Below are 23380 nucleotides of genomic sequence, written 5' to 3'. Positions count from 1 at the left end.
TCCTCCACCCCTATTTACAACTTCCTGTCTTGTTTTAAACAGGTGAGTTAACCCTTTTTGTTCCCTTAAAGGGACCATAGTTCAAACAGAGGGGAAACATAGCGTCCTTCCAGGACCCAGCCATGGCGTCCTGTATCCCCCCCTGTGCCCCAACGCCAAGGAGGTGGAGGCAACAGTGGAGCTCAAGCAATGGACTCGGGAGAGGGCATCTGCATTTTGATGCAGTCTCCCGGGCCTATGCTCCACTACAAATTTAAATTCCTGGAGTGCCAGGAACCACAGAGTAACCCCGGCATTAGTCCCTTTTCCTTGTTTCAGCCATGTTAAAGGGGCATGATCAGAAACTTCCTCCCCAAAAAGGTAATATCTGAGGGATTCCAGAGCCCACTTAATGGCCAGACACTCTCGTTCAATTATTGCGTAGTTTTTCTTCGCTGGTGTCAACTTCCTGCTGAGGAAGACTACCGGGTGTTCCTCGCAATGAATAACCTGTGACAACACCGCTCCCAATCCTACATCGGAAGCATCAGTCTGGACAACGAACTCTTTTGAAAAATTGGGTGCTACCAGGACAGGGTGTTGGTACAGTGCCGACTTGAGCTCCAAAAAAGCCTTCTCAGTGTTGGCATTCCACTCCACCATGACCGATTTCTGACCCTTAGTCTGATCGGTCAATGGAACCGCCAACGTAGCAAAGTTGGGTACAAACCTCCTGTAGTAGCCCAACATGCCCAGGAATGAATGTACCTGCTTTTTTGTGAGGGGGCAGGGCCAATTCTGTATAGCCTCTACCTTGTTGATCAGAGGTTTTACTACCCCTCTACCCACGATATAGCCCAGGTATTTCACCTCCTCCATTCCCAAAGCACATTTTTCAGGTTTTATTGTAAACCCCTCCTTCCAAAGAGAGTCCAGCACTGCCTGGACTTTGGGCAAATGTGATTCCCAGTCTCTGCTAAAAATGACTATATCGTCCAAGTACACTGAGGCATACTCCGGGTAAGGTCGTAAAATTGCTCTCTGGAATGTGGCTGGAGCAGTTTGCAATCCAAAAGGCATTCTTTTGTACTGAAAACTCCCCTCTGGGGTAGAAAATGAAGTTTTCTCTCTAGCAGCCTTAGTCAACAGGATTTGCCAACACTCCTTGGTAAGGTCTAATGTAGTCATATACCTGGCTGGACCTAGTCTCTCAATAAGCTCATCTACCCGGGGCATGGGGTAGGCATCAAACAGTGAAATTTCATTAAGTTTCCGGAAATCATTGCAGAATCGCAGAGTCCCGTTGGTACCAACACAATCGGGCTCAACCACTCACTCTGCAATTCTTTAATAATCCCCAAGTCTAACATCTTCTTCACTTCCTCTGAAACAGCCTTCCTTTGAGCATCTGGGATGCGGTAGGGCCGGACAAAAACTTTGACTCCTGGTTCCATGATAATATCATGCTCTATGACACTAGTGAGCCCTGGCAAGTCTGAAAATTTTTCTTTATTTCTCTGCAAGAACTCCTTTGCCTGCTGGATTTTAGACAGGGTATTTGCTACTTGGACACTCTCCACCCCAACCCGAGGCTCAAGTTTTGCACTAGCCAGGGAGGTCACCGGTTCCCTGTCTGTCCAGGGCTTTAACAAGTTTACATGATATATCTTATATGGTTTCCTCTTGCCTGGCTGGTGGACTCTATAATTTACCTCTCTCCCACTTTTGCTACAACCTCAAAAGGGCCCACAGTGGGAATCAACACTGCTACTCGATCCCCCACTTGGAAGTTCCTTATTTTAGCAGCCCTATTATAGACGCGTCGTTGAGCCTCCTGGGCTTTTCAGAAATGTTCCTTAGCTAGTGGCATCACAGTTCGGATCCTCTCATGCATTTGGGAGTCATATTCAAGAACACTCTTATGCTGAATAGGTTCACTTTCCCATTCCTCTTTAACAAAGTACAATAGTCCGGGAGGTCTCTGCCCATATACCACTTCAAAGGGCGAAAACCCAGTGGAGGCCTGGGGCACTTCCCGGATACTAAACAGGAGAGCTGGTAACAGGCAGTCCCAGTCTTTCCCATCCCTTTGTACCACTCTCTTGAGCATAGACTTAAGAGACTTATTAAAACATTCTACCAACCCATCTGTTTGGGGATGGTAGACCGATGTGCACAGCTGTTTAATCCGGAACAGCTTGCATACATCAGCCATAACCTTTGACATAAATGGAGTGCCCTGGTCTGTGACTATTTCCTTGGGAAAACCAGTCCATGTAAACAACTGGAATAGTTCCTGGGCAATAGTCTTAGAGAAGGTATTGCGCAGGGGTAACGCCTCAGGATATCAAGTGGCATAGTCGAAGATCACCAGTATGTAAGAGTCACCTCGAGCCTACTTTACCAAGTTACCCACTATATCCATGGCTATCCTCTCGAATGGGACCTCAATTATGGGCAGAGGGACCAACGGGTTCCGGATGTGGGTCGCCGAAGCAGTCAACTGACAGGTGGGACAAGAGGTACAGTATCTCCTTACCTCTGCTTTCAGATCTGGCCAGTAAAACTGGTCGGTGATCCATGCCTCCGTTTTTTCAACTCCCAGGTGTCCCCCTAAAACATCGTCATGGGCCAGGTCCAGGACCTTGCGTCTATACTGTTGGGGTACCAATAAATTTTTTTGCAAAGTGTGGCCACCGCTCGTTTTCACTTGGCTCTTGGGGAACCCCATTTATTACTACAACCTGTTCCCGTGCACGGGCCAAAGTGGGGTCCTGCATCTGGGCAGTACACCAAATCTGGCAGGGCAGGGGTAGAGGCCACTTCCTCATCCTCTTCCCCCAGTATTACCTGAAGTGGGGAAGGTTCCCCCCCTCAGTGTTCAGGTAGGTCTGTGAACCACACATTTTGACATCCTTAACACTATCAGCACTACTTGCATCACCATTAACCAAATCATTAGCATTTTTATCAAATGGATACACATTAAGAACATTTGGAATCTCAGGGTTATTACCCTCAACAGCAGGAACAGAGGGACTAGTTTCTCCACAGTCTCTGGACCGTTCAGATAGTTCTCCTTGTCCCCACAGTTTTGCAAATAACAGACAGTCTTGTCCTATTATAACATCATGTACCAAGTTCTTTACCACCCCTACCTCTTGAGTACCATTGCTACATGCTGTGGAGATGGACACAGAGATGAGAGGGTACTCTCTAGTGTCCCCGTGAATGCACACAACCCTTAAAGATTTGCTTACCGGACCGATCTTCCCAATTACTCTAGGATGAACCAGGGTTACCATGCTTCCGGAGTCCAGCAAAGCCCGGGCAGGGAGGTGGTTCACATGAACCTCACACTCAAATTTCCCCTCTTCAAGGTCAAGATGTATTGTACATGCTTTATGGGCATAAAAAGACCCCCTCCGAAGAACCCCGCATGCCATGGGCTCTTCTTGCAATGGGCAGTGGGCCCGGGTATGGCTCCGGGAATGACATCGCCAACATTGTATATCCCCTCCTCTCCAAACAGGAACAGATCGCTTAGGGGGTAACGGGAGTGACTCTTGACCTTCCAGGGTGTTGGTTCCAGGTGTCCAGGGGATGTCCTTTTGAAGGGCGGCAATCGATCGGAAAGGCCCTGGCAGACTGGGCCCTTGACGCTTGGTAGTGCCAAGCAGATCCTCCACCACTGTATATCGTTCCACCATCTTGACAAGGAGGTTTACTGTTTTGGGGTCTCCATGGCTGACCCACCGTTGAAGGTCATCTGGCAGTGACCTTAAGTATCAGTCCAGCAGGACCCGCTCCATGATTTGGGGGCCAGACAACACTTCGGGCTGCAGCAATTTTTTTACTAGTTGCACCAGGTCATGCATTTGAGACCGTTGTGGCCGATCCGGACGATACTTCCATTGGTGCACTCGTTGGGCCCGAACAGCCGTATTCACCCCCAAACGAGACAGTATTTCTGCCTTTAGTATTTGATAATCTTTAGCATCCTCTAGTGGTAGGTCGAAGTAGGCTTTTTGAGGATCTCCGGTGAGAAAAGGAGCAATTAGGCCGGCCCACTGGTCCTGGGGCCACCCTTCTCTGCTGTCCTCTCAAATGTAGCCATAAATGCCTCTACATCATTACTCAAAGACAACTTCTGCAGAAAATGGCTTGCCTTTACGGTCACCTGGTTGCCAGGGGAAATGGGCGCTTGTTCAACGCCCTGAGAAAGCTGCTGCACTGCTTCTTTTAAGGCAGTCACCTGAGCCTGCATAACCCCTTGCTGCGTCGCTTGCTGGGCTGCCAACTGGGCCACCAACAGGCGAGTATTTTCTTGCTGCAGAGCCAGCGCCTCTTTGTGGTGCATTTGTTGTACCTCCAGCAGGGTTGCTAAGCGCTGATTAGCTACCTCATGGCGAGTCTGTGCTTGCATATTAGCCAAGGACAGCTGTTTAATTAGCTCCTCCATTGTTTCAGCTTTCAGCATTTGTGCGGCTTTAACCCAGGACATAAAGCCACTGTACTGTCCCTTTAAATGTCAGTTTAAGTCCAATGCAAGAAAAATAACAAGAAAAACGCCTGTTACTTTGTCCTGCCCACACTCGAGCACCACTAGTAAAGTTCGGGAAACCAGCTACATCGCAGGACACAGGTTTTTCACTCAAAATGAGGTTTATTGAACTTTAATAGCTTTACAGCAGCAAAAACAAAAGAAAGAGATTTCAGTCTCACAGACTTGCAAAGTCCACAATCGCTATCGCAGTCAAACAGTCATTGGTTTCTGTTTCAGGTAGCTTCCTCTGCCAGGAGGCTTCCAGGCAGGACACTGCTGTTCACTTTTGTGGCTGCAAACAAAAACACCATCCACAATCTCCACTACACTCCTCCGCCCCCATCTAAAACTTCCTGCCTTGCTTTAAGCTCACTTCCTCTGACAGGTGAGTTAACCCTTTTTGTTCCCTTAAAGGGACCACAGTCCAAACAGAGGGGAAACATAGCGTCCTTCCAGGACCCAGCCACGGCGTCCTGTACAATATATATATATATATATATATATATATATATATATATATATATATATATATATATATATATATACAGGTCCTTCTCAAACAATTAGCATATTGTGATAAAGTTCATTATTTTCTGTAATGTACTGATAAACATTAGACTTTCATATATTTTAGATTCATTACACACAACTGAAGTAGTTCAAGCCTTTTCTTGTTTTAATATTGATGATTTTGGCATACAGCTCATAAAAACCCAAAATTCCTATCTCAAAAAATTAGCATATCATGGAAAGGTTCTCTAAACAAGCTATTAACCTAATCATCTGAATCAACTAATTAACTCTAAACACCTGCAAAAGATTCCTGAGGCTTTTAAAAACCCCCAGCCTGGTTCATTACTCAAAACCGCAATCATGGGTAAGACTGCCGACCTGACTGCTGTCCAGAAGGCCATCATTGACACCCTCAAGCAAGAGGGTGAGACACAGAAAGAAATTTCTGAACGAATAGGCTGTTCCCAGAGTGCTGTATCAAGGTACCTCAGTGGGAAGTCTGTGGGAAGGAAAAAGTGTGGCAGAAAACGCTGCACAACGAGAAGAGGTGACCGGACCCTGAAGAAGATTGTGGAGAAGGACCGATTCCAGACCTTGGAGGACCTGCGGAAGCAGTGGACTGAGTCTGGAGTAGAAACATCCAAAGCCACCGTGAACAGGCGTGTGCAGGAAATGGGCTACAGGTGCCGCATTCCCCAGGTCAAGCCACTTTTGAACCAGAAACAGCGGCAGAAGCGCCTGACCTGGGCTACAGAGAAGCAGCACTGGACTGTTGCTCAGTGGTCCAAAGTACTTTTTTCGGATGAAAGCAAATTTTGCATGTCATTCGGAAATCAAGGTGCCAGAGTCTGGAGGAAGACTGGGGAGAGGGAAATGCCAAAATGCCTGAGGTCCAAATACCCACAGTCAGTGATGGTCTGGGGTGCCATGTCAGCTGCTGGTGTTGGTCCTCTGTGTTTTATCAAGGGCAGGGTCAATGCAGCTAGCTATCAGGAGATTTTGGAGCACTTCATGCTTCCATCTGCTGAAAAGCTTTATGGAGATGAAGATTTCATTTTTCAGCACGACCTGGCACCTGCTCACAGTGCCAAAACCACTGTTAAATGGTTTACTGACCATGGTATTACTGTGCTCAATTGGCCTGCCAACTCTCCTGACCTGAACCCCATAGAGAATCTGTGAGATATTGGGAAGAGAAAGTTGAGAGACGCAAGACCCAACACTCTGGATGAGCTTAAGGCCGCTATCGAAGCATCCTGGGCCTCCATAACACCTCAGCAGTGCCACAGGCTGGTTGCCTCCATGCCACGCCGCATTGAAGCAGTCATTTCTGCAAAAGGATTCCCGACCAAGTATTGAGTGCATAACTGAACATAATTATTTGAAGGTTGACTTTTTTTGTATTAAAAACACGTTTCTTTTATTGGTCGGATGAAATATGCTAATTTTTTGAGATAGGATTTTTGGGTTTTCAGGAGCTGTATGCCAAAATCATCAATATTAAAACAAGAAAAGGCTTGAACTACTTCAGTTGTGTGTAATGAATCTAAAATATATGAAAGTCTAATGTTTATCAGTACATTACAGAAAATAATGAACTTTATCACAATATGCTAATTTTTGGAGAAGGACCTGTATATACACTGCATACAGTTTAGCTATATCTGACTGCAGGCCGTTCCTGGTGTACTTTTTCTAATATACTGCAGGCGGTGTACACAGTGGCCTGTGAGCGTCTGTCTCTCCTTGGTGGCCTTCTGGACATGATGTATATTTTGTTTTGCAACACCGCACTACACTGTATTGTGTACTGTGTACACCACCAGAAAAGTAGTAGCAACTGCACTACGGCTGCACTTTTTGATCTAATATTTCACAGCAGGGCCCGTTTCTGCGTTCAACAAGAGTATCTGTGAGGCTTTACAGTGTTGTGGTACCACTGCCTAAGACCAAATTTTTCTGCCCCTGTTTAACAGGGGCATGTAATTACAATTCTTGATATAATATTTCACAGAAGGGTCCTTTCCAGCACCCACCAAGAGTAACTGCGGGGGCTTACAGTGTTCTAGTACCACCAATGCCTACTGTAAGGCCCAATTTTCCACAGAATGTATAGGGCAGACCATATAGTATATACAGGCGGTCCCCTATTTTCAAACATCCGACTTACAAATGACTCCTACTTATAAACGGAGGGAGACAACATGAAGTGAGAGGAAATCTACCCCTAGGAAGTGAAATTCTCTCCTGTAAGAGTTAATATGGGAAAAAGGTGTCTTCACTGATGCTTTATCACCAATCCTTGTTTCCCTAATAACCCACATTTTTCAAAATTCAATTGTCATTGGGACAGAAAGTGAGGTGAAATCTTCTGAACAGGGGTACAGACAGCAAAACAAATGTTACAGGGGTGATAACCCTTCCCTATATTATCCAAAAAAATAACCCTTCCCTATATGGTGATAACCCTTCCCTATATTATCCCAAAAAATAGATTTTTGGGCTGGAGCTACACTTAAAAAATGTACCTGTTCCAAATTTTTTTTTGGTGCGGGGTTCCCCTTAATATCCTTACCAGACCCAAAGGGCCCGGTAATGGGCGGGGGGGGGGGGGCAACATTACATTACAGCCGAAAGCAGTTTTAAATTTACCTTTTTTCCTTTAGAAATGTAATTTTGTGCAGGGACTGTTCTAAACACGGGAAAAATGCGCCACTTTACAGGCATACTATAGACACCCCCCCAGGCATGATATTTAACCCCTTCCCGCCGAGCGTACGCAGATGTGCGTGCTCGGCTTCCGGGGGTATACCGGGATGATGCCCGCACCTGCAGGCATCATCCCGGTACCATTTTTCTGAGCGGGCGATTGGCTTTCCAGCCATAACAAACGATGCGGCTAAAAGTCACTCGGCTGTTATGCCGGAGGAGCGGGAGGGGACGTCCCACCCTACCGCCGCCTCCCGCCGCTCTTACCGGTGCTCCCGCTCAATCGGGAGCACCAATCTCACATCTGCCGCTACCAGCGGCTAGGAAGGGACTGGAATGACGCCGTAAGTGGCGTCATTCCAGTCTCCTGATTGTAAACATGGAAGCGACATCATGACGTCACTTCCTGTTTACTCGGCTGCCAATGGCGCCGGATTAAAATAAATATACAGTATTCAGAATCGCCGTTTTCAGCGATCTAAATACTTTGAAGTGTAAAGGAGGGATCGGGGGTCTAAAAGACCCCCGATCCCTCCATAAAGAGTACCTGTCACCATCTATTACTGTCACAAGGGATGTTCACATTCCTTGTGTCAGCAATAAAAGTGATCAAATTTTTTTTTTTTTTTTATAAACAATTTATTAATTTAAAAATTAATAAAATAAATAAGAATTTTTTTTTTAAACCGCCCCCCCCCCGTCGCTGCGAGCTCGCACAGCAAATAAAACACATACGGAAGTCGTGCCCGCATATGTAAACGGTGTTCAAATCACACATGTGAGGTATCGCCGCGATCATCAGAGCGAGAGCAATAATTCTAGCACTAGACCTCCTCTGTAACTCTAACCTGGTAACCGGAATATTTTTTTAAAGCATCGCCTATTGAGATTTTTAGGTACCGTAGTTTGTCGTCATTCCACGAGTGCATGCAATTATAAAGTGTGACATGTTTGGTATCTATTTACTCGACGTAACATTATCTTTCACATTACTGTATTTTCTGGCATATAAGACTACCTTTTACACTTAAAAAAAATGCCCAAAAATCGAGGGTCGTCTTATACGCGGGGTATACAATGATGGATGTCAGCCCCCAAATGTCTGCTAATACTGTATGTGGCTTCAGCTACAAACAGTATACACCGTTGAGCCAATCCCGGCGAGCGATGTATTCTATTAATGAATACAGAGCCTGCTTGGATTGGAGTAACAACCTCTGCCAATCCGAGCAGGCTACATAGAGTAGCCTGCTCAGATTGGCTTTGAGAGAGAGAGAGAGAGAGGCAAGGGCTGATGATGCTACAGCCTCTGCCAATCCAAGCAGGCGTTGTATTCATTAAAATAATACACCGCTCACCATACTTCCCTGGGTAAATCCATTTACTGATCTCCTACTACCATACATCCTGCTGTTTGCCTTTGAGGTTCCAGGCACCCAAGAAGGACAGGTAAATCTGGGACATATGACAAGGGGGTTCTTAAATGCATTTTGGTGGACAATTCCCATAGAATCTAACCCAAAAGTGGTATAGATTTGGTTAGTGAAAAATTCTACTTTCCAGAGTTGTGGCATTCAATAGATCTCTGTGTTATTATTGTTTGATTTACTTTATGACATATCACAGCATGGCAGATGAGTAGTTGGCATTCTTGCTTTGTGTTTTTTAATGGTTCTAATGTTTTTTTTAATGGTGTTGCCTCAGAAGGGGGGTAGTCTTATACCGCGAGTATTGCCCAAAACCTATGTTTTCACTTGAAAAATAAGGGGTCGTCTTATACGCCCAGTCGCCTTATACGCCGGCAAATACGGTATGCAAAAAAATTGGGCTAATTTGTTTGATAATTGTTTTTTTTTTTTTTTATTCATGAAAGTGTCCCTTTCCCCAAAAAGTTGCGTTTAAAACACCGCTGCGCAAATACCGCTTGATATAAAATATTGCAACAATCGCCGTTTTATTCTCTAGAGTCTCTGCTAAAAAAATATATATAATGTTTGGTGGTTCTAAGTAATTTTCTAGCAAAAAATATGGATTTTAGCTTGTAAACACCAAATGTCAAAAATAGGCTTAGTCATGAAAGGGTTAAACGTATATTACACTTTTATTGTTTCACCTTAAAGTGGACGTAAACCCACTCTCATCCTTTCTAAACTACTGCAATATTGGTTATCTAGAAGGATATACATGCCTCCTGCATATATACTTATCTGTCAAATGTCTCCCCTCTGTCTGTTATGAGACCCGAAAAACTGCATATTTTGTGGGTGAGTCTGTTTTCCAGGGGTCAGTGGGTGGTTTGTGATGTTAGTAGACTCCCTGCCCACCTCTACACTCCCCTTATCAACATGCATTTTCTCCTGTGTATTTCTTACACTGAACTTCTGCTATGATCACCAACATCCAGTCAAAATCCAGAAAACTCCCCACATGACTTCAGCATGCCAAATCATGCTGAGGTGTGGAACAGCCAATTCTTGCAGAGCTGCTGAAGAAAGGAGTGGGGGTGGGGATTAAAAAATAATGCATGTCTTAGTCTAGTGCACGAGATATGTAAATCAACTGTCAATCACAGCAACTGGGAAGAACGGACAAAGTTTTCACAGATTGTCCGTTTTATTTCATTGAAAACAAATATGAGGATTGCTCAGAGCTGGATTAACTCTTTGTGGCAAGACTGGGCACAGCTGATCTGAAATCCCATACTCTGTATTGTGCCAGACCAAAAAAAATTAAACATTTTGGGTTTACATCCACTTTAAGCATACTTAAAATCACTGCTCCCAAAAACAAAATGTTTTTCTTTGCATTGATACATGTCTCCTGGGCAGGACTCGGGTCCCTAAACACTTTTTATGACAATATCTTGCATATTAGCCTTTAAAATGAGCACTTTTGATTTTTCACGCTCGAGACCCATAGACTTTGACGGTGTTCGCGCGTTTGCACAAATTTTTTGTCTGTTCACATGTTCTGCCGCACCGAACCAGGGGGTGTTCGGCTCATCCATACTCAAGAGGGGAATGTCCTCCTGTGGGGTATAAAGTATGTGTCTGAGTTTCAATAACGAATCATTCCTTTGGTTTTTACCTCAAAATCTTGTCTGTGTACAATGATTGGGGTAACAGGGCTGGTATTAGCTCTGGGTCTGCTGTAATGGTTTGGAGGGCAGGGAACACGGTTTGGCGAAAGCACCTAATTGGGGTGCCAATCGGTGCCATCATACTTTCACTCTAATGCCGCGTACACACGTAGCCGACTATCCGGCGGACTTAGTCCGACGGACTTCCCGCCGGACTGTCCGCCGGACTTTCCGAACGGGCTACTTGCCCACACACGGCACTTTTTCAGCGGACTAATACGGCGTACTAAGTCTAGCCTAATATCCGCCGTACTTTTGAAATGAACGTACTCGCCCACACACGCGGAGGAAAGTCCACTCATTTTGAGCATGTCTCCAGGTAGGCGGGGCGCGAAGGAGACGTCGCTAGCCCCGCCACCTGGTATGGACTTAAAGGGGAACCCCAATGCCGAAAAAAATCGGCGTGGGGGTCCCCCCCAGGTCCACATCAGACCCTTGTCCGTGCACGCTACCCGGCCGGTCAGGAAAGGGGGGGACGAGCGAGCCCCCCCCTCCTGAGCCGTACCAGGCCGTGTGCCCTCAACATGGGGGGTGCCTTGGGGAAGGGGGGACCGCACGGAGGGAGCGACAAGGCAACATCTGAAGAGAAGAACAGAAGAACAGAAAGTGGCGACGACAGCGATGACAGCGGCGACAGAAGGCCTGTAAAAGAGCTATAAGAAGGCGTGGTGGCCTGGCAGAAGAACCGAAGAGGGGGACAAGACCCCCGAAGTCGGAAGAAGAGGGCGGCGGTGAGGAAGAAAGCCGGGCTCCTCCGCTAGTAAAAGAGCTAGAAGAAGGTAGCAGAGGAGTCCGGCGAGAAGACCCCCGAAGACGGAAAACCCCCGGAGCTGTGCAATAAACTATTTTAACCCTTGTGTGTTGTGTTTTTTTGTACTTTATTTTACAGGTGAATGGGTAGGGGTACATTGTACCCCATACTCATTCACATAGGGTGGGGGGCCGGTATCTGGGGGCCCCCTTATTAAAGGGGGATCCCGGATTCCGATAAGCCACCTGCCCGCAGACCCCGACAACCAAAGGCCAGGGTTGTCGGGAAGAGGCCCTTGTCCTCATCAACATGGGGACAAGGTGCTTTGGTGGCCCCCCTTCCCCAAGTCACCCCCCATGTTGAGGGCACGCGGCCTGGTACGGCTCAGGAGGGGGGGGGGGGCGCTCGCTCGTCCCCCCCCTTTCCTGGCCGGCCGGGTAGCGTGCTCGGACAAGGGTCTGATGTGGACCTGGGGGGGACACCCACGCCGATTTTTTCGGCGTTGGGGTTCCCCTTTAAGTCCATACCAGGTGGTGGGGCCAGCGACACATCCTTCGCGGGCCCCACCTACCCGGAGACGCGCTCAAAATGAGCGGACTTTTCTCCGGGTGGGAAAAGTCTGTTCATTTCAAAAGTACGGCGGACTGGCATACACACGGCTGGATTGTCCGCCGAAATGCAAGTCCGGCGGGAAGATTGGAGTGCAAAACTACTTTCTAAGTCCGCCGTACTTTCGGGTAAAAAAAGTACGTCGGAGGCTACACATGGGGGGATTGTCCGGCGGACTTGAGTTTGCCGGACTTTTCCACCCGATTGTTTGATCGTGTGTACGCAGCATTACTCTGATTTCACTGCACACCGGGAGCTTGCCAAAGTGTGCATTATGCCGCGTACACACGATCAAACAAGCGGGTGGAAAAATCTGGCAAACTCAAGTCCGCCAGACAATCCCCCCGTGTGTAGCCTCCGGCATACTTTTTTGACCCGAAAGTACGGCAGACTTAGAAAGTAGTTTTGCACTCCAATCTTCCCGCCGGACTCGCATTTTGGCGGACAATTCGGCCGTGTGTGTGCCAGTCCGCTGTACTTTTAAAATGAACGGACTTTTCCCACCCGGAGAAAAGTCCGCTCATTCGAGCGGGTCTCCAGATAGGCGGGGCCCGCGAAGGAGACGTCGCTGGCCCCGCCGCCTGGTATGGACTTAAAGGGGAACCCCAGCGCCGGAAAAAAATCAGCGTGGGGGTCCCCCCCAGGTCCACATCAGACCCTTGTCCGAGCACGCTACCCGGCCGGCCAGGAAAGGGGGGGCGAGCGAGCGTACCCCCACCCCAAAGCACCTTGTCCCCATGTTGATGAGGACAAAGGCCTCTTCCCAACAACCCTGGCCATTGGTTGTCGGGGTCTGCGGGCAGGGGGCTTATCGGAATCCGGGAGCCCCCTTTAATAAGGGGCCCCCGGATACCGCCCCCCCCACCCTATGTGAATGAGTATGGGGTACAATGTACCCCTACCCATTCACCTGTAAAATAAAGTACAAAAAAAACACAACACACAAGATAAAATAGTTTATTGCACAGCTCCGGGGGTCTCCCGTCTTCGGGGGTCTTCTCGCCGGACTCCTCCGCTATCTTCTTGTAGCTCTTTTGCTAGCAGAGGAGCCCGGCTTTCTTCCTCGCCGCCGCCCTTCTTCCGACTTCGCGGGTCTTGTCCCCCTCTTCGGTTCTTCTGCCGGGCCACCGCACCTTCTTATAGCTCTTTTACAGGCGGTGGCCCGGTCTTCTGTCGTCGTCCCCCCCTTTCCTGGCCGGGTAGCGTGCTCGGACAAGGGTCTGATGTGGACCGGGGGGGACCACCACGCCGATTTTTTTCGCCGTTGGGGTTCCCCTTTAAGTCCATACCAGTCGGCGGGGCCAGCGACGTCTCCTTCGAAATGAGCGGACTTTCCTCCGCGTGTGTGGGCGAGTCCGTTCATTTCAAAAGTAGGGCGGATAGTACGGTGGACTTAGTACGCCGTATTAGTCCGCTGAAAAAGTGCCGTGTGTGGGCAAGTAGCCCGTTCGCAAAGTCCGACGGACAGTCTGGAGGGAAGTCCGCCAGACTAAGTCCGTCGGACAGACGGCTACGTGTGCACGCGGCATTAGACGGTGTTGCAAATAGGATAGCCCTCCTCATTTCCACGCTGGAGGAAATTCAACATAACATTTCCCTTTCCTCCCAAGACATACTATCCCTGGAAAACCCCTCACAATTTTTGTTTTTCAGTCCTTTTAATCATGGAAGCTCAGTATAACACCTGGGTCAGTCTGCATGCAAATAGTTTACCTAGGTATGTCCACTCCTCCAAACTGACATTTAACCATTAAGGCAATGTCATATTTGCATAACTTCTCCTAAAGTTTAGTCCACTGGTTGCATCAGGGCTGCCTGCTCTTGAGAGGAGTCTTGAGGCAGGGAGCGGTGATGTTTTCAGGAAGTTCTGTGCAGCACCCTGCTGGCCTCTTCCACCCATGATCTGCCTGCCTCATAATGACATCACTGAATTTAAAATAAGGTATGCAATGAAAACAGAGAGGTTTTATTTAAGAATGTCATTAGCATATTTATGAGAATGAGGGTGAGGGAGGAACCAGGAAAGCTTTAAATGGCTTCTAAGGATGCTTGCACACTGCCCCCCTGCGGTTTGGCCACACTGCGGGTGCAGCACAGTGTATCTGCGGCTTTGGTGCAGATTACCGGTGCTTTATCATAAACTTCCGCATTCAGACTTTATAAGGAATGCAACAAGAAATGTAAGTGTGCCATTAGGGCGGCTAAGATAGAACATGAAAGACACATAGGAGAGCAAAAAAAATCTTTATGTATGTAAACAGTAAAAACCATATTGGCCCTATAAAGAATGAGGAAGGACATCTGGTTACAAAGGATGGGGAGATGGCGAAGTTATTGATTTTTTTATTCTCCTCAGTCTTCACAAGGCAATCGGGGGTTTATTCAGTGTTTATTCTCATGACACATCACAGGAAGCACCTCCATGGTTAACAGAGGACAGAATTAAAATTAGACTTGGGAAACTTAACAATAATAAATCACTGGGACCAGATGGCTTGCACCCGAGGGTACTTAGGGAAAATCCAATGTAGTACCAATATTTAAAAAGGGCCCAATATACATCCCTGGGAATTACAGACCAGTTAGCCTAACATCAAGTGTATGCAAACTCTTGGAGGGGATGATAAGAAACTATATACAAGATTTTAGTAATGAGATTAGCAGTAATCAGCATGGATTCATGAAGAATCGTTCTTGCCAAACCAATCTATTAACCTTCTATGAGGAGGTGAATTGCCATCTAGATAAAGCAAGGCCCGTAGATGTGAGAGCTGGATACCAATCAAAACTAGGTCCCCACCCCCAAAAAAATGACATACCAAATGTGGTATGTCAGGGAGTTAGGACCCCTTAAAGCAGAAGTTCCACTTTTAGGTGGAACCTTGCTTTAATAAGTGAAATTAAGAGCTTTAGTGTCAGCATCATTTTGCTGATGGTGATTCAGTCCTCTTGCGGCAAAAGTGTAATTATTTAGTCTTTTTGCTATGTCTGAGGACCCTTGTCAGGTCACCTGAGACCAGGTGACAGATGCACTCCGTAGGAGTCAGAAGTGCACCACTAGGTAGTGGACCTTAGGACTGACTGCTGCGAATTGTACCCAGGGAGATTCAGGACACAGGTCTACAGGATCACTAACACAGATCCCAATGGGAGCTGGAGCATAGATTCCCCAGGGCGCGAAGTCTAAGAGCCAGCGGGTGCGGCCCCTAGGGTCTCACTGCTCACGCTCACAGTAGACTACAGGAGGAAGGAAGCAGCAGGCTGGAACGACAATGATAGTAAGGGGATACGGTAGAGGTCAGGGCAAGTAGCAGACAGGAACAACAGAGTACACGCCAAAGTTTCAGGGTCACAGGCAGACAGGGATGGTCAGGGACATGCAAAAGGTCACAAGCAGACAGGAATCGTTGAGAACACGCCAAGGTCAGTAACAGAGTCAAACATAGAGCACACGGCAAGCAGGAACCAGGAAGCCAAACACACAATGGATACACAATGGTTGATCAGCACTGTTGGCTTGCAGTGCACAGGTTAATATAGGGTTCCCTGATAGGGCCTGGGGTGGAGCCATGCTTAGAGGAGAGGTTATAAAAACCACCAGGTGGAAATGGCTGGCCTCTTAGTCAGAACACATGAGGGGAGGTAAGCAAACAGAGGAAGATCACTGCATAACCATGACAACCATCATGTGGATTCATATATCTGCTCTCTAACTTTTACTTTTACTGTAGTGACATTTCTCTTTAAAAAAAACTTTCAAAATATTTTACCCCTGCTGTTTTTTCCTTATAGATTGATGGAGAATGCATGTTGCAACTTTTCAATTCTCTTCCTTTTTCCCAGGGGTACAAAACAGACAACATTGCTTGTTCTCAGCATAACGTCACTAATGTGTTTTAGAAAAGTAGTGACTCTTTACTTACCTTTATCAGTATCATTAACATTTCCTATCATCAGTGTATATTGCATCATTGTGCCTTGCTTTCCAGAAGAGGTGCTGTATTTTTGATTGTCTGAAATCGGCGTTTTTGAGTTGAAATACCAGGAAATGTTGCCAGACACACTGAACGTACAATAAATTGTTACTGTGTCTCCTTGGAAAATGGGGTCTGGAGATATTGTTATATTTGACTTTGCTATAAGAAAAAAGAAAGGGGTGATTTAAGCAAATGTAAACATGATCACTAAAATGTCATATAAGTGTTAAGATGATAATGCAATTTCAAAAGTTTTGCAAATTTTTTTTAAATCTGTAGTTTTTACTAAAATAATGCTGGGTAACCCTATTATAAGGGCAACATATTGTGCAGGAATGGTATTCACCTTTGTGACCAATAGGAAGCCGATCCAGAGCAATGAAGTGCAGTTCTTGTCGAAGAGTGGTAGTGCCTGTAGCTGGTTCGTGAATGCTATCACGATTGTTGAGTAAAAGGCTGGCCATATACTCGCTGTACGTCAATGATGGACGATTCTACCACTATTGTATTGTGAAAGCCGGCCCCACCAGCTGTCAAAATACTCAAGCAGAGGTTAAATCTGATTGGATGTAACTACTTTTCAGCTGAAAGTTTTCTGCCTAGCTCCTTTGATTTTTCAATCAAGGAATTTTTGGTAGGAGACGGCCAACAGGGTCACCCACCAAGAGAATTTTGACTGGTTCTTGAGGAACCGGACAGAATTCGTACAGTGTATATCCAGCTTAAAATATTTCTAAAGCCAAACATTTTATATAAATCTTAATAATGCACTACTTGCCTTAAGGAAACAAACTTTCCACTCCCCACCCCCCTCCCTAAATACTTATCTTAGTCCTGTATCAATCCAGTGCTGTGCCCATCAACAGCAGCGATGGTTCTCTTTCTCTCACAATCTCATAAACAGCAGGGGGAGCCATTGGCTCTTGCTGCTGTGCATCAAATAATGTGAATAGGAAGCAAGGGGAGAGCCAAGCCACGCTGTGTGTGTCTATAGATGCACACAGCCCGGCTTGACACAGGTGCGCCACCATAGGAGTGCAGGCTGGATACCCCAGAATTTAGGTTAAGGACCGCTTTGTGCAATATAGTTGCACAAAACTGGAAAGTATATAGGTAAGAGAGAACTCAGGTAAATATTTAGGGAGGGGGTAGAGGGTAGTTTTTTTTTTTTTTACCTTAATGCAAGCAATGCATTAAAGTGGTTCTAAAGCAAACATCACAGCTAAGGACTGGTAAGCTGAAATATATTATATATTTTTTTCTGTCTTTAGATACACTTTTAATTATTATTATTTCAAAACTGGACTAGATACACTGACAACATTAAAATAAAACCCCTTTGAAGGAAAACTGGTCTAAAAGAAAAAATAAATGAAACTTCTAGTAGCGTTAATAAAAATATTTACAATAGTTAAAGCGGAGTTCCACAGTTTTTTTTAGTTTATTAAAAGTCAGCAGCTACAAAAAGTGTAGCTGCTGACTTTTAATAAACACTCACCTGTCCCACGATCCAGCGATGCGGCCGTCCAAAGCCTCCATCCCCCACCCCCCTTTGCGGCACCAACATTGTGAGTGTGGGTTCCCGGCTGTGACAGTTTGCGGCTTCACAGCCAGGCGCGCACTGCGAATGCGCGAGCTGCGCTGTGCTCCGTCAATGGCCAGGCAATGTTCTGAGACCTTTGACATGTCCCAGAACATTGCCGAGAGGGAGGGGGCGCCTAGGAGTTGCCTAGGCAGCCAGAAGTCGGAAGGAGGAAGTGGGACAGGAAGTCCCACTCCAAACCAGGTACGGAGCCCCCCCCCCCCCCCCAAAAAAATGACATGCCAATTGTGGCATGTCAAGGGGCGAGGAGTACTTAAAGTGAAAGTTCCACTTGTGGGTGGAACTCCGCTTTAATATATGACATGTTAGTAGTCTGCACTCTCTTACCCTTATGCCCCATACACACGGTCAGATTTTACAACGGAAAATGTGCGAGCGGATCATGTTGTCGGAAAATCCGATGATGTGTGGGCTCTATCGGACTTTTTCCTTCGGATTTTCTGATGCGCAAAGTTTGAGCGCAGGATCTAAAATTTTCCGACAACATGATCCGATCGTGTGTAGACAATTCCGACGGACAAAGTGCCACTCATGCTCAGAATAAACTGAGAGAGATGAAAGCTATTGGCTATTGGCCCGTTTATACTCCTGACGTACGTGTTTGACTTCACCTCGTTCAGAACGATCTGATTTTCCGACAACTTTGTGCGACCGTGTGTATGCAACACAAGTTTCGGCCAAAATCCGTCTGAAAAAAATCAGACGGATTTTGTGGTCGGAATGTCCGACCGTGTGTATGGGGCATAACAATAATAATAATAATATAATAATAATAATAATAATAATTTTTTTTTTTTTACAGAATTACAAACCGCTATATTGTCAGCTAAAGAGATACTCTGAGAATTTGTACAGCCCGAAGAACACTGCATTGGGCATACAGGTTCAATTTCAGTGCTGGCCGGGATGATCAGAAGCTCAGAAGCCAAGCTAAACACTTTCTCCTTACTGCACAGCCTGCAAAGGGGATCTGTGATTAGGGACAATGATTCTGAAGTTGATGCCAGGTCTTCTTGATTGGAAATATCACAGGAGGCCCAGGGTAAGTTTTAACAGCCTCTGCAGGACAAACGGTATCTAAACCACAAAACAAAAATGTATTATATTGCAGGTTATATTTATTGTTCTCGTACGAGGAAAGAAGAAAGAGAATACTGACAACGAGCAGCATGTATAGATCAATAACAACTCGGCAGTGGAAATCCCCACCAGGCATTTCATAAACAGAGGCTTCAAGTTCTTTTAATTCCTAAATGTTATATAATCAGTTTTTGTGTTCTCTCTCTTCCTCATTTCATGGTGCTGTTTACAGAAAATGAACTTGGAGGATGGTCAAGGACTTTGCGGTTATATTCCTGCAGTTATTTTATTTTCATAGAGGTACAATATGTCAACAGATAGAAAAATGATCAAAAAAAGGGAGGGGTTAATCATCTTAACCACTTAAGGACCAGAAGGATTTACCCCCTGAATGACCAGGCTATTTTTTTCCGATACGGCACGGCGTCGCTTTAACTGACAATTGCACAGTTGTGCGACTTTGTACCCAAACATAATTGATGTCCTTTTTTCCCCAGAAATAGAGCTTTCTTTTGATGGTATTTGATCACATCTGTGGTTTTTATTTTTTGCGATATAAACAAAGTTTTGAAAAATAAAAGAACAGAATTTTTTACTTTTTGCTATAATAAATATCCCCCCAAAAATGTAAAAAAAAAACGAATTTCTTCATCAGTTTAGGCCAATATATATTCTTCTACATATTTTTGGTACAAAAATCACAAGCGTATACTGATTGATTTGTGCAAAAGCTATAGCATATACAAAATAGGGGATAGATTTATGGCATTTTTATTATTATATATGTTTTTGTTTTACTAGTAATGGTGGTGATCAGTGATTTTTAGCAGGTCTACGACATTGAGGCGGACATATTGGACACTTTCGACACTTTTTTGGGACCAGTGACATTATTACAGTGATCAGAGCTAAAAATAGCAACTGATCAGTGTATAAATGTCACTGGCAGGGAAGGGGTTAACACTAGGGAGTAATCAAGGGGGCACTGCCAGAAGAGTGATCTCTGTCATGTCCCTGGCAGCCCATCCCCCCTACACCTAGGAAACACACTTAACCCCTTGATCGCCCCCTAGTGTTAACCCCATTACATGCCAATGTCATTTTTTACATTGATCGGTGCATTTTTATAGCACTGAGCAATGTAATAATGCCACTGGTCCATAAAAAGTGTCATTTGGGGTCAGATTTGTCCGCCTGCAAAATCTATCCATAGTTTGTGCTTGCATTTGCCAAAACAGGGCGTTTTTTGATGAGGTTACCCCTTTCATCCAAGTTTATTAGTTACCTCTATACATTGTCTAACTCAGTAGTGTTTCTCAACTCCAGTCCTCAAGGCGCCCCAACAGGTCGTGTTTTCAGGATTTCCCTCGGATGAAACGGCTGTGGTAAATACTAAGGCAGTGAAACTTTTCGAATCACCTGTGCAAAATAATGGAAATCCTGAACCTGTTGGGGCACCTTGAGGACTGGAGTTGAGAAACACTGGTCTAACTCACATCCAATGGTAAGCGAAACATTGGATCAGATGCTAGTCCTTTACTTAGACAATGTTATTGTAGTGCCACATGAATGTTGCCTAATAGTTTGCAACACACATCTGCAATTCCTGCATCTATAATTTTTGAGTACAGTCTGTGTTTTTTAAGTTTTTTTTATTTTTCATCAGCATTGCTGTACTATGGAAAAACTGAATAAAATTTCATGTAAAAAAAAAAACATCATGACGTCACTTCCAGCCCCCCAGGAACATAGAGATGGGTGGCTGAGATAACCCGATCACACGGGAGAGCCCGGAGAGGCGGAGGAGGGGGGATATCCACTCCTGCTGCCTGTAAAAGCCATCTAGCGGCTAATCAGCCACTAGGACGGCTTTTGGAAAATAGGGGGGGAGCAGCACACAGAAGGTTTTTTACCTTCATGCATCGAATATATGAAGGTAAAAAACCTTCGCTCTTCACAACCACTTTAACGTGGTCATTTATACCATATTTGGAATGCTGGTGTAATTGATTAATGTCTAAAGCTCCTGATATACAGTACATTGTCCCCTATAATTCATCAGTTATAGCTCTTAGTTTACTTCCTTCTGTGAGCTGCTAAAACTTTCTTCCCCAAAAAACCCTTTGGGGTGTGGGACACCTTTAACGTCTATTCATGTACCTTAGCAATGCAGTCATACTTCATATTTTTGAAAGGTTGGTTACTGTAAGCAATATGTCAATCAGCTAATTACTAAAATGGTATGTGAAAAAAAAATGTGCTACTAGGTACAGTTAAACGCACTTAAACCCTTGCAAAGAATTGGTTCATGTGCAGAAAAATACCACCAGTACAGATCATATTTTCCAGGCAATACTGGTTTGATGGAAAGATCATATTACCTTATATATGAACAGAGCTGCTGTTAGAAATCACAGGGCCCCATACAGCTTACCTGACAGTCCCTCCCCCTTGAAAATATCAAATTATATTTTTGCTAAAATGCCATGGCCATTATGCTATGCTTCACAGACATGGCAGAAATAATACCACCATCCAACAAGTCCCATTCCAGTGAATAGGACTGTTGTGCAAGTGTCTCCTCACCACCTGTCAAATGTTCTCCAGAGAATAATCCAAATGCCAGGTGTCCAGGCCCCCCTTTTTAATGGGGCTTAGGCCTGGTACAGAGGGCTGGCTGTACCGCCTTATCAGCAGCCCATCAATGTGTTAGATGAATAGACCTTCTTTTGGAAATTTCATGTTTCATAAGGCAAACCAGTAATTTGCTCATTCAAGTGAACAGATTTGTTTTTATTCCCCCTACCCTAACCCCCAGCGGCACTAGACCACTTCCTGATGATGGCTTTGTGACAGGACGAAACGTTGAAGGCTTCACCACGTCATCGCGTTACTTCCGCCCATACAAAACTACCCGGGAATCAAGCTGAATGCTGCAAACGGCGGCTTTTCCCATCAGGGCCGATTTCCCTTAATAATCGCCTGCTACACCCTCCGGGTGCCAGGACTATAAGGCACTTTTAAATGTGAGTGAATTATTTTAATTTGTGTATTTAATAAACCTGGCTTTACGGCATTGCGCAATGAAGGTTCTCCTTTGTCATTTGCATCCATACTTATGAGGTGCATTCATGCATGAGACATCATTTCAACAGGTTCCCTAGGTGCAGGGCTTTATTTCAGCGGGAACGCGGGAGAACACAGTTCCAGCACCTCCAGCACTGACTGTATGTAATTGCAAGAAAAGCTGGGGTGTGCTGCCGGATCTATTGATTGGGGGATCTATTCTGGTTGGAGGGGGTCTATTGTTGCCGAGGAGGTCTAATGTTGCTGGTGGGGGACCTATTGTTGCTGAGGGTGGGTCTTAAATTGCTGGGGGATCAGATGTTGCTGGGAGAGATCTACTGTAGAGCGAGGGATCTATTGTTGTTGCCTGATGGAGAGTCTATTGATGCTGGCTGCGGGAGATCTGTTGTTGCTGCCAATAGTCTATATTGTTAGCAGAGGGGAAATGTTGCGTATGATCCATTGTTGTTAGGGGGATCTATTGTTGCTGGCGTGGGTCTGTATTGTTTACTGCTTTTCTTAGTATCATTACCAAATTCCATACAAATTACTGAGCACCACAAAATTATATGTGGTTCTGTTTTCTTTAAAAGTGGCTGTACTGGGAGGTGGGTAGGGGAAGGGACCAAGGAATAGGACACGGAGGTGTGTAGGGGCGGAGACAAGGGGTGACTCGGAAAGGGGGAGTTCCTGTACCTATTGTCTGAGAAAAAAAGCCCTGCCTAGGGGTATCCTCACATGCCTAAACAACCATACTAGAGATAGTTGGTAAACATCCAGGGTGAGTGTACATCTATGTTGGGCACCCAGTCTGAACATCATTGCACAGGAGATATCAATTTAAGCACAAGCACTTTGTTTCATCACCTAATAGGACTTGACATCTGTAGGACTCTAAGCCCAGTGTATTATAAACCTTTTACTCCTCTAAATACCCTTAACCACTTCCCGTAACCCACCTTAAACAAACGACTGGACTACATATGGATTAAATGGCCATCCGGCCGTAATTTATTTAACAAATCTGTTTCATAAATAACATAAATAACTTTAAAATAACCGTAAACCTTCCCAGCCTTTAAACGGGTCATGGGTACTAGCATAATAACATACTGGTCACTGTGAACGACTTTTGAACTTTGACCTCTTGACCTCCAGACGGAAACCCCTGTCTCGGAGGCTATACCTAAATCATCGCAGTGACCTACCCCTTTTAACCCTTCCAGGTTAACCCCTCGTAACCTGGAAGTACCAATAAACCACCCCCATCCATGGATGGGTACAACAGTTTACTACCCGTACCTCCCATTATTACTTTAAAACTGCCAAAGAACCGCCTGGCTCCCCTTGGAGCACTAAAAAACCTCCCAACCAAGGACCCTCACTCCACAATTAGGGAGGGTGGGTG

The 23380-nt window shown here is 45.6% G+C and overlaps 1 protein-coding gene across 5 annotated transcripts in view; it reads right to left on the bottom strand.

Annotated features, from left to right (window-relative positions):
• The window catches only part of LOC143988961 (adhesion G protein-coupled receptor F5-like), a 314489-nt gene that overhangs the window by 200246 nt on the left and 90863 nt on the right, over positions 1–23380 (bottom strand). For all 5 annotated transcript variants that reach the window (XM_077488917.1, XM_077488920.1, XM_077488921.1 and 2 more), the window contains one exon: positions 16170–16382. In XM_077488917.1, coding sequence (XP_077345043.1) covers positions 16170–16382 — 213 coding nt within the window. The remainder of the gene's footprint in view (positions 1–16169; positions 16383–23380) is intronic.

This window comes from Lithobates pipiens, unplaced genomic scaffold, assembly GCF_037356315.1.
Source record: "Lithobates pipiens isolate NorthernLeopardFrog02 unplaced genomic scaffold, aLitPip1_a1.2 Scaffold_18, whole genome shotgun sequence".
NCBI lineage: Eukaryota > Metazoa > Chordata > Amphibia > Anura > Ranidae > Lithobates > Lithobates pipiens.
The sequence above is the reverse complement of the archived record's forward strand: the minus strand, read 5'-3'. Positions and strand labels throughout refer to the sequence as shown.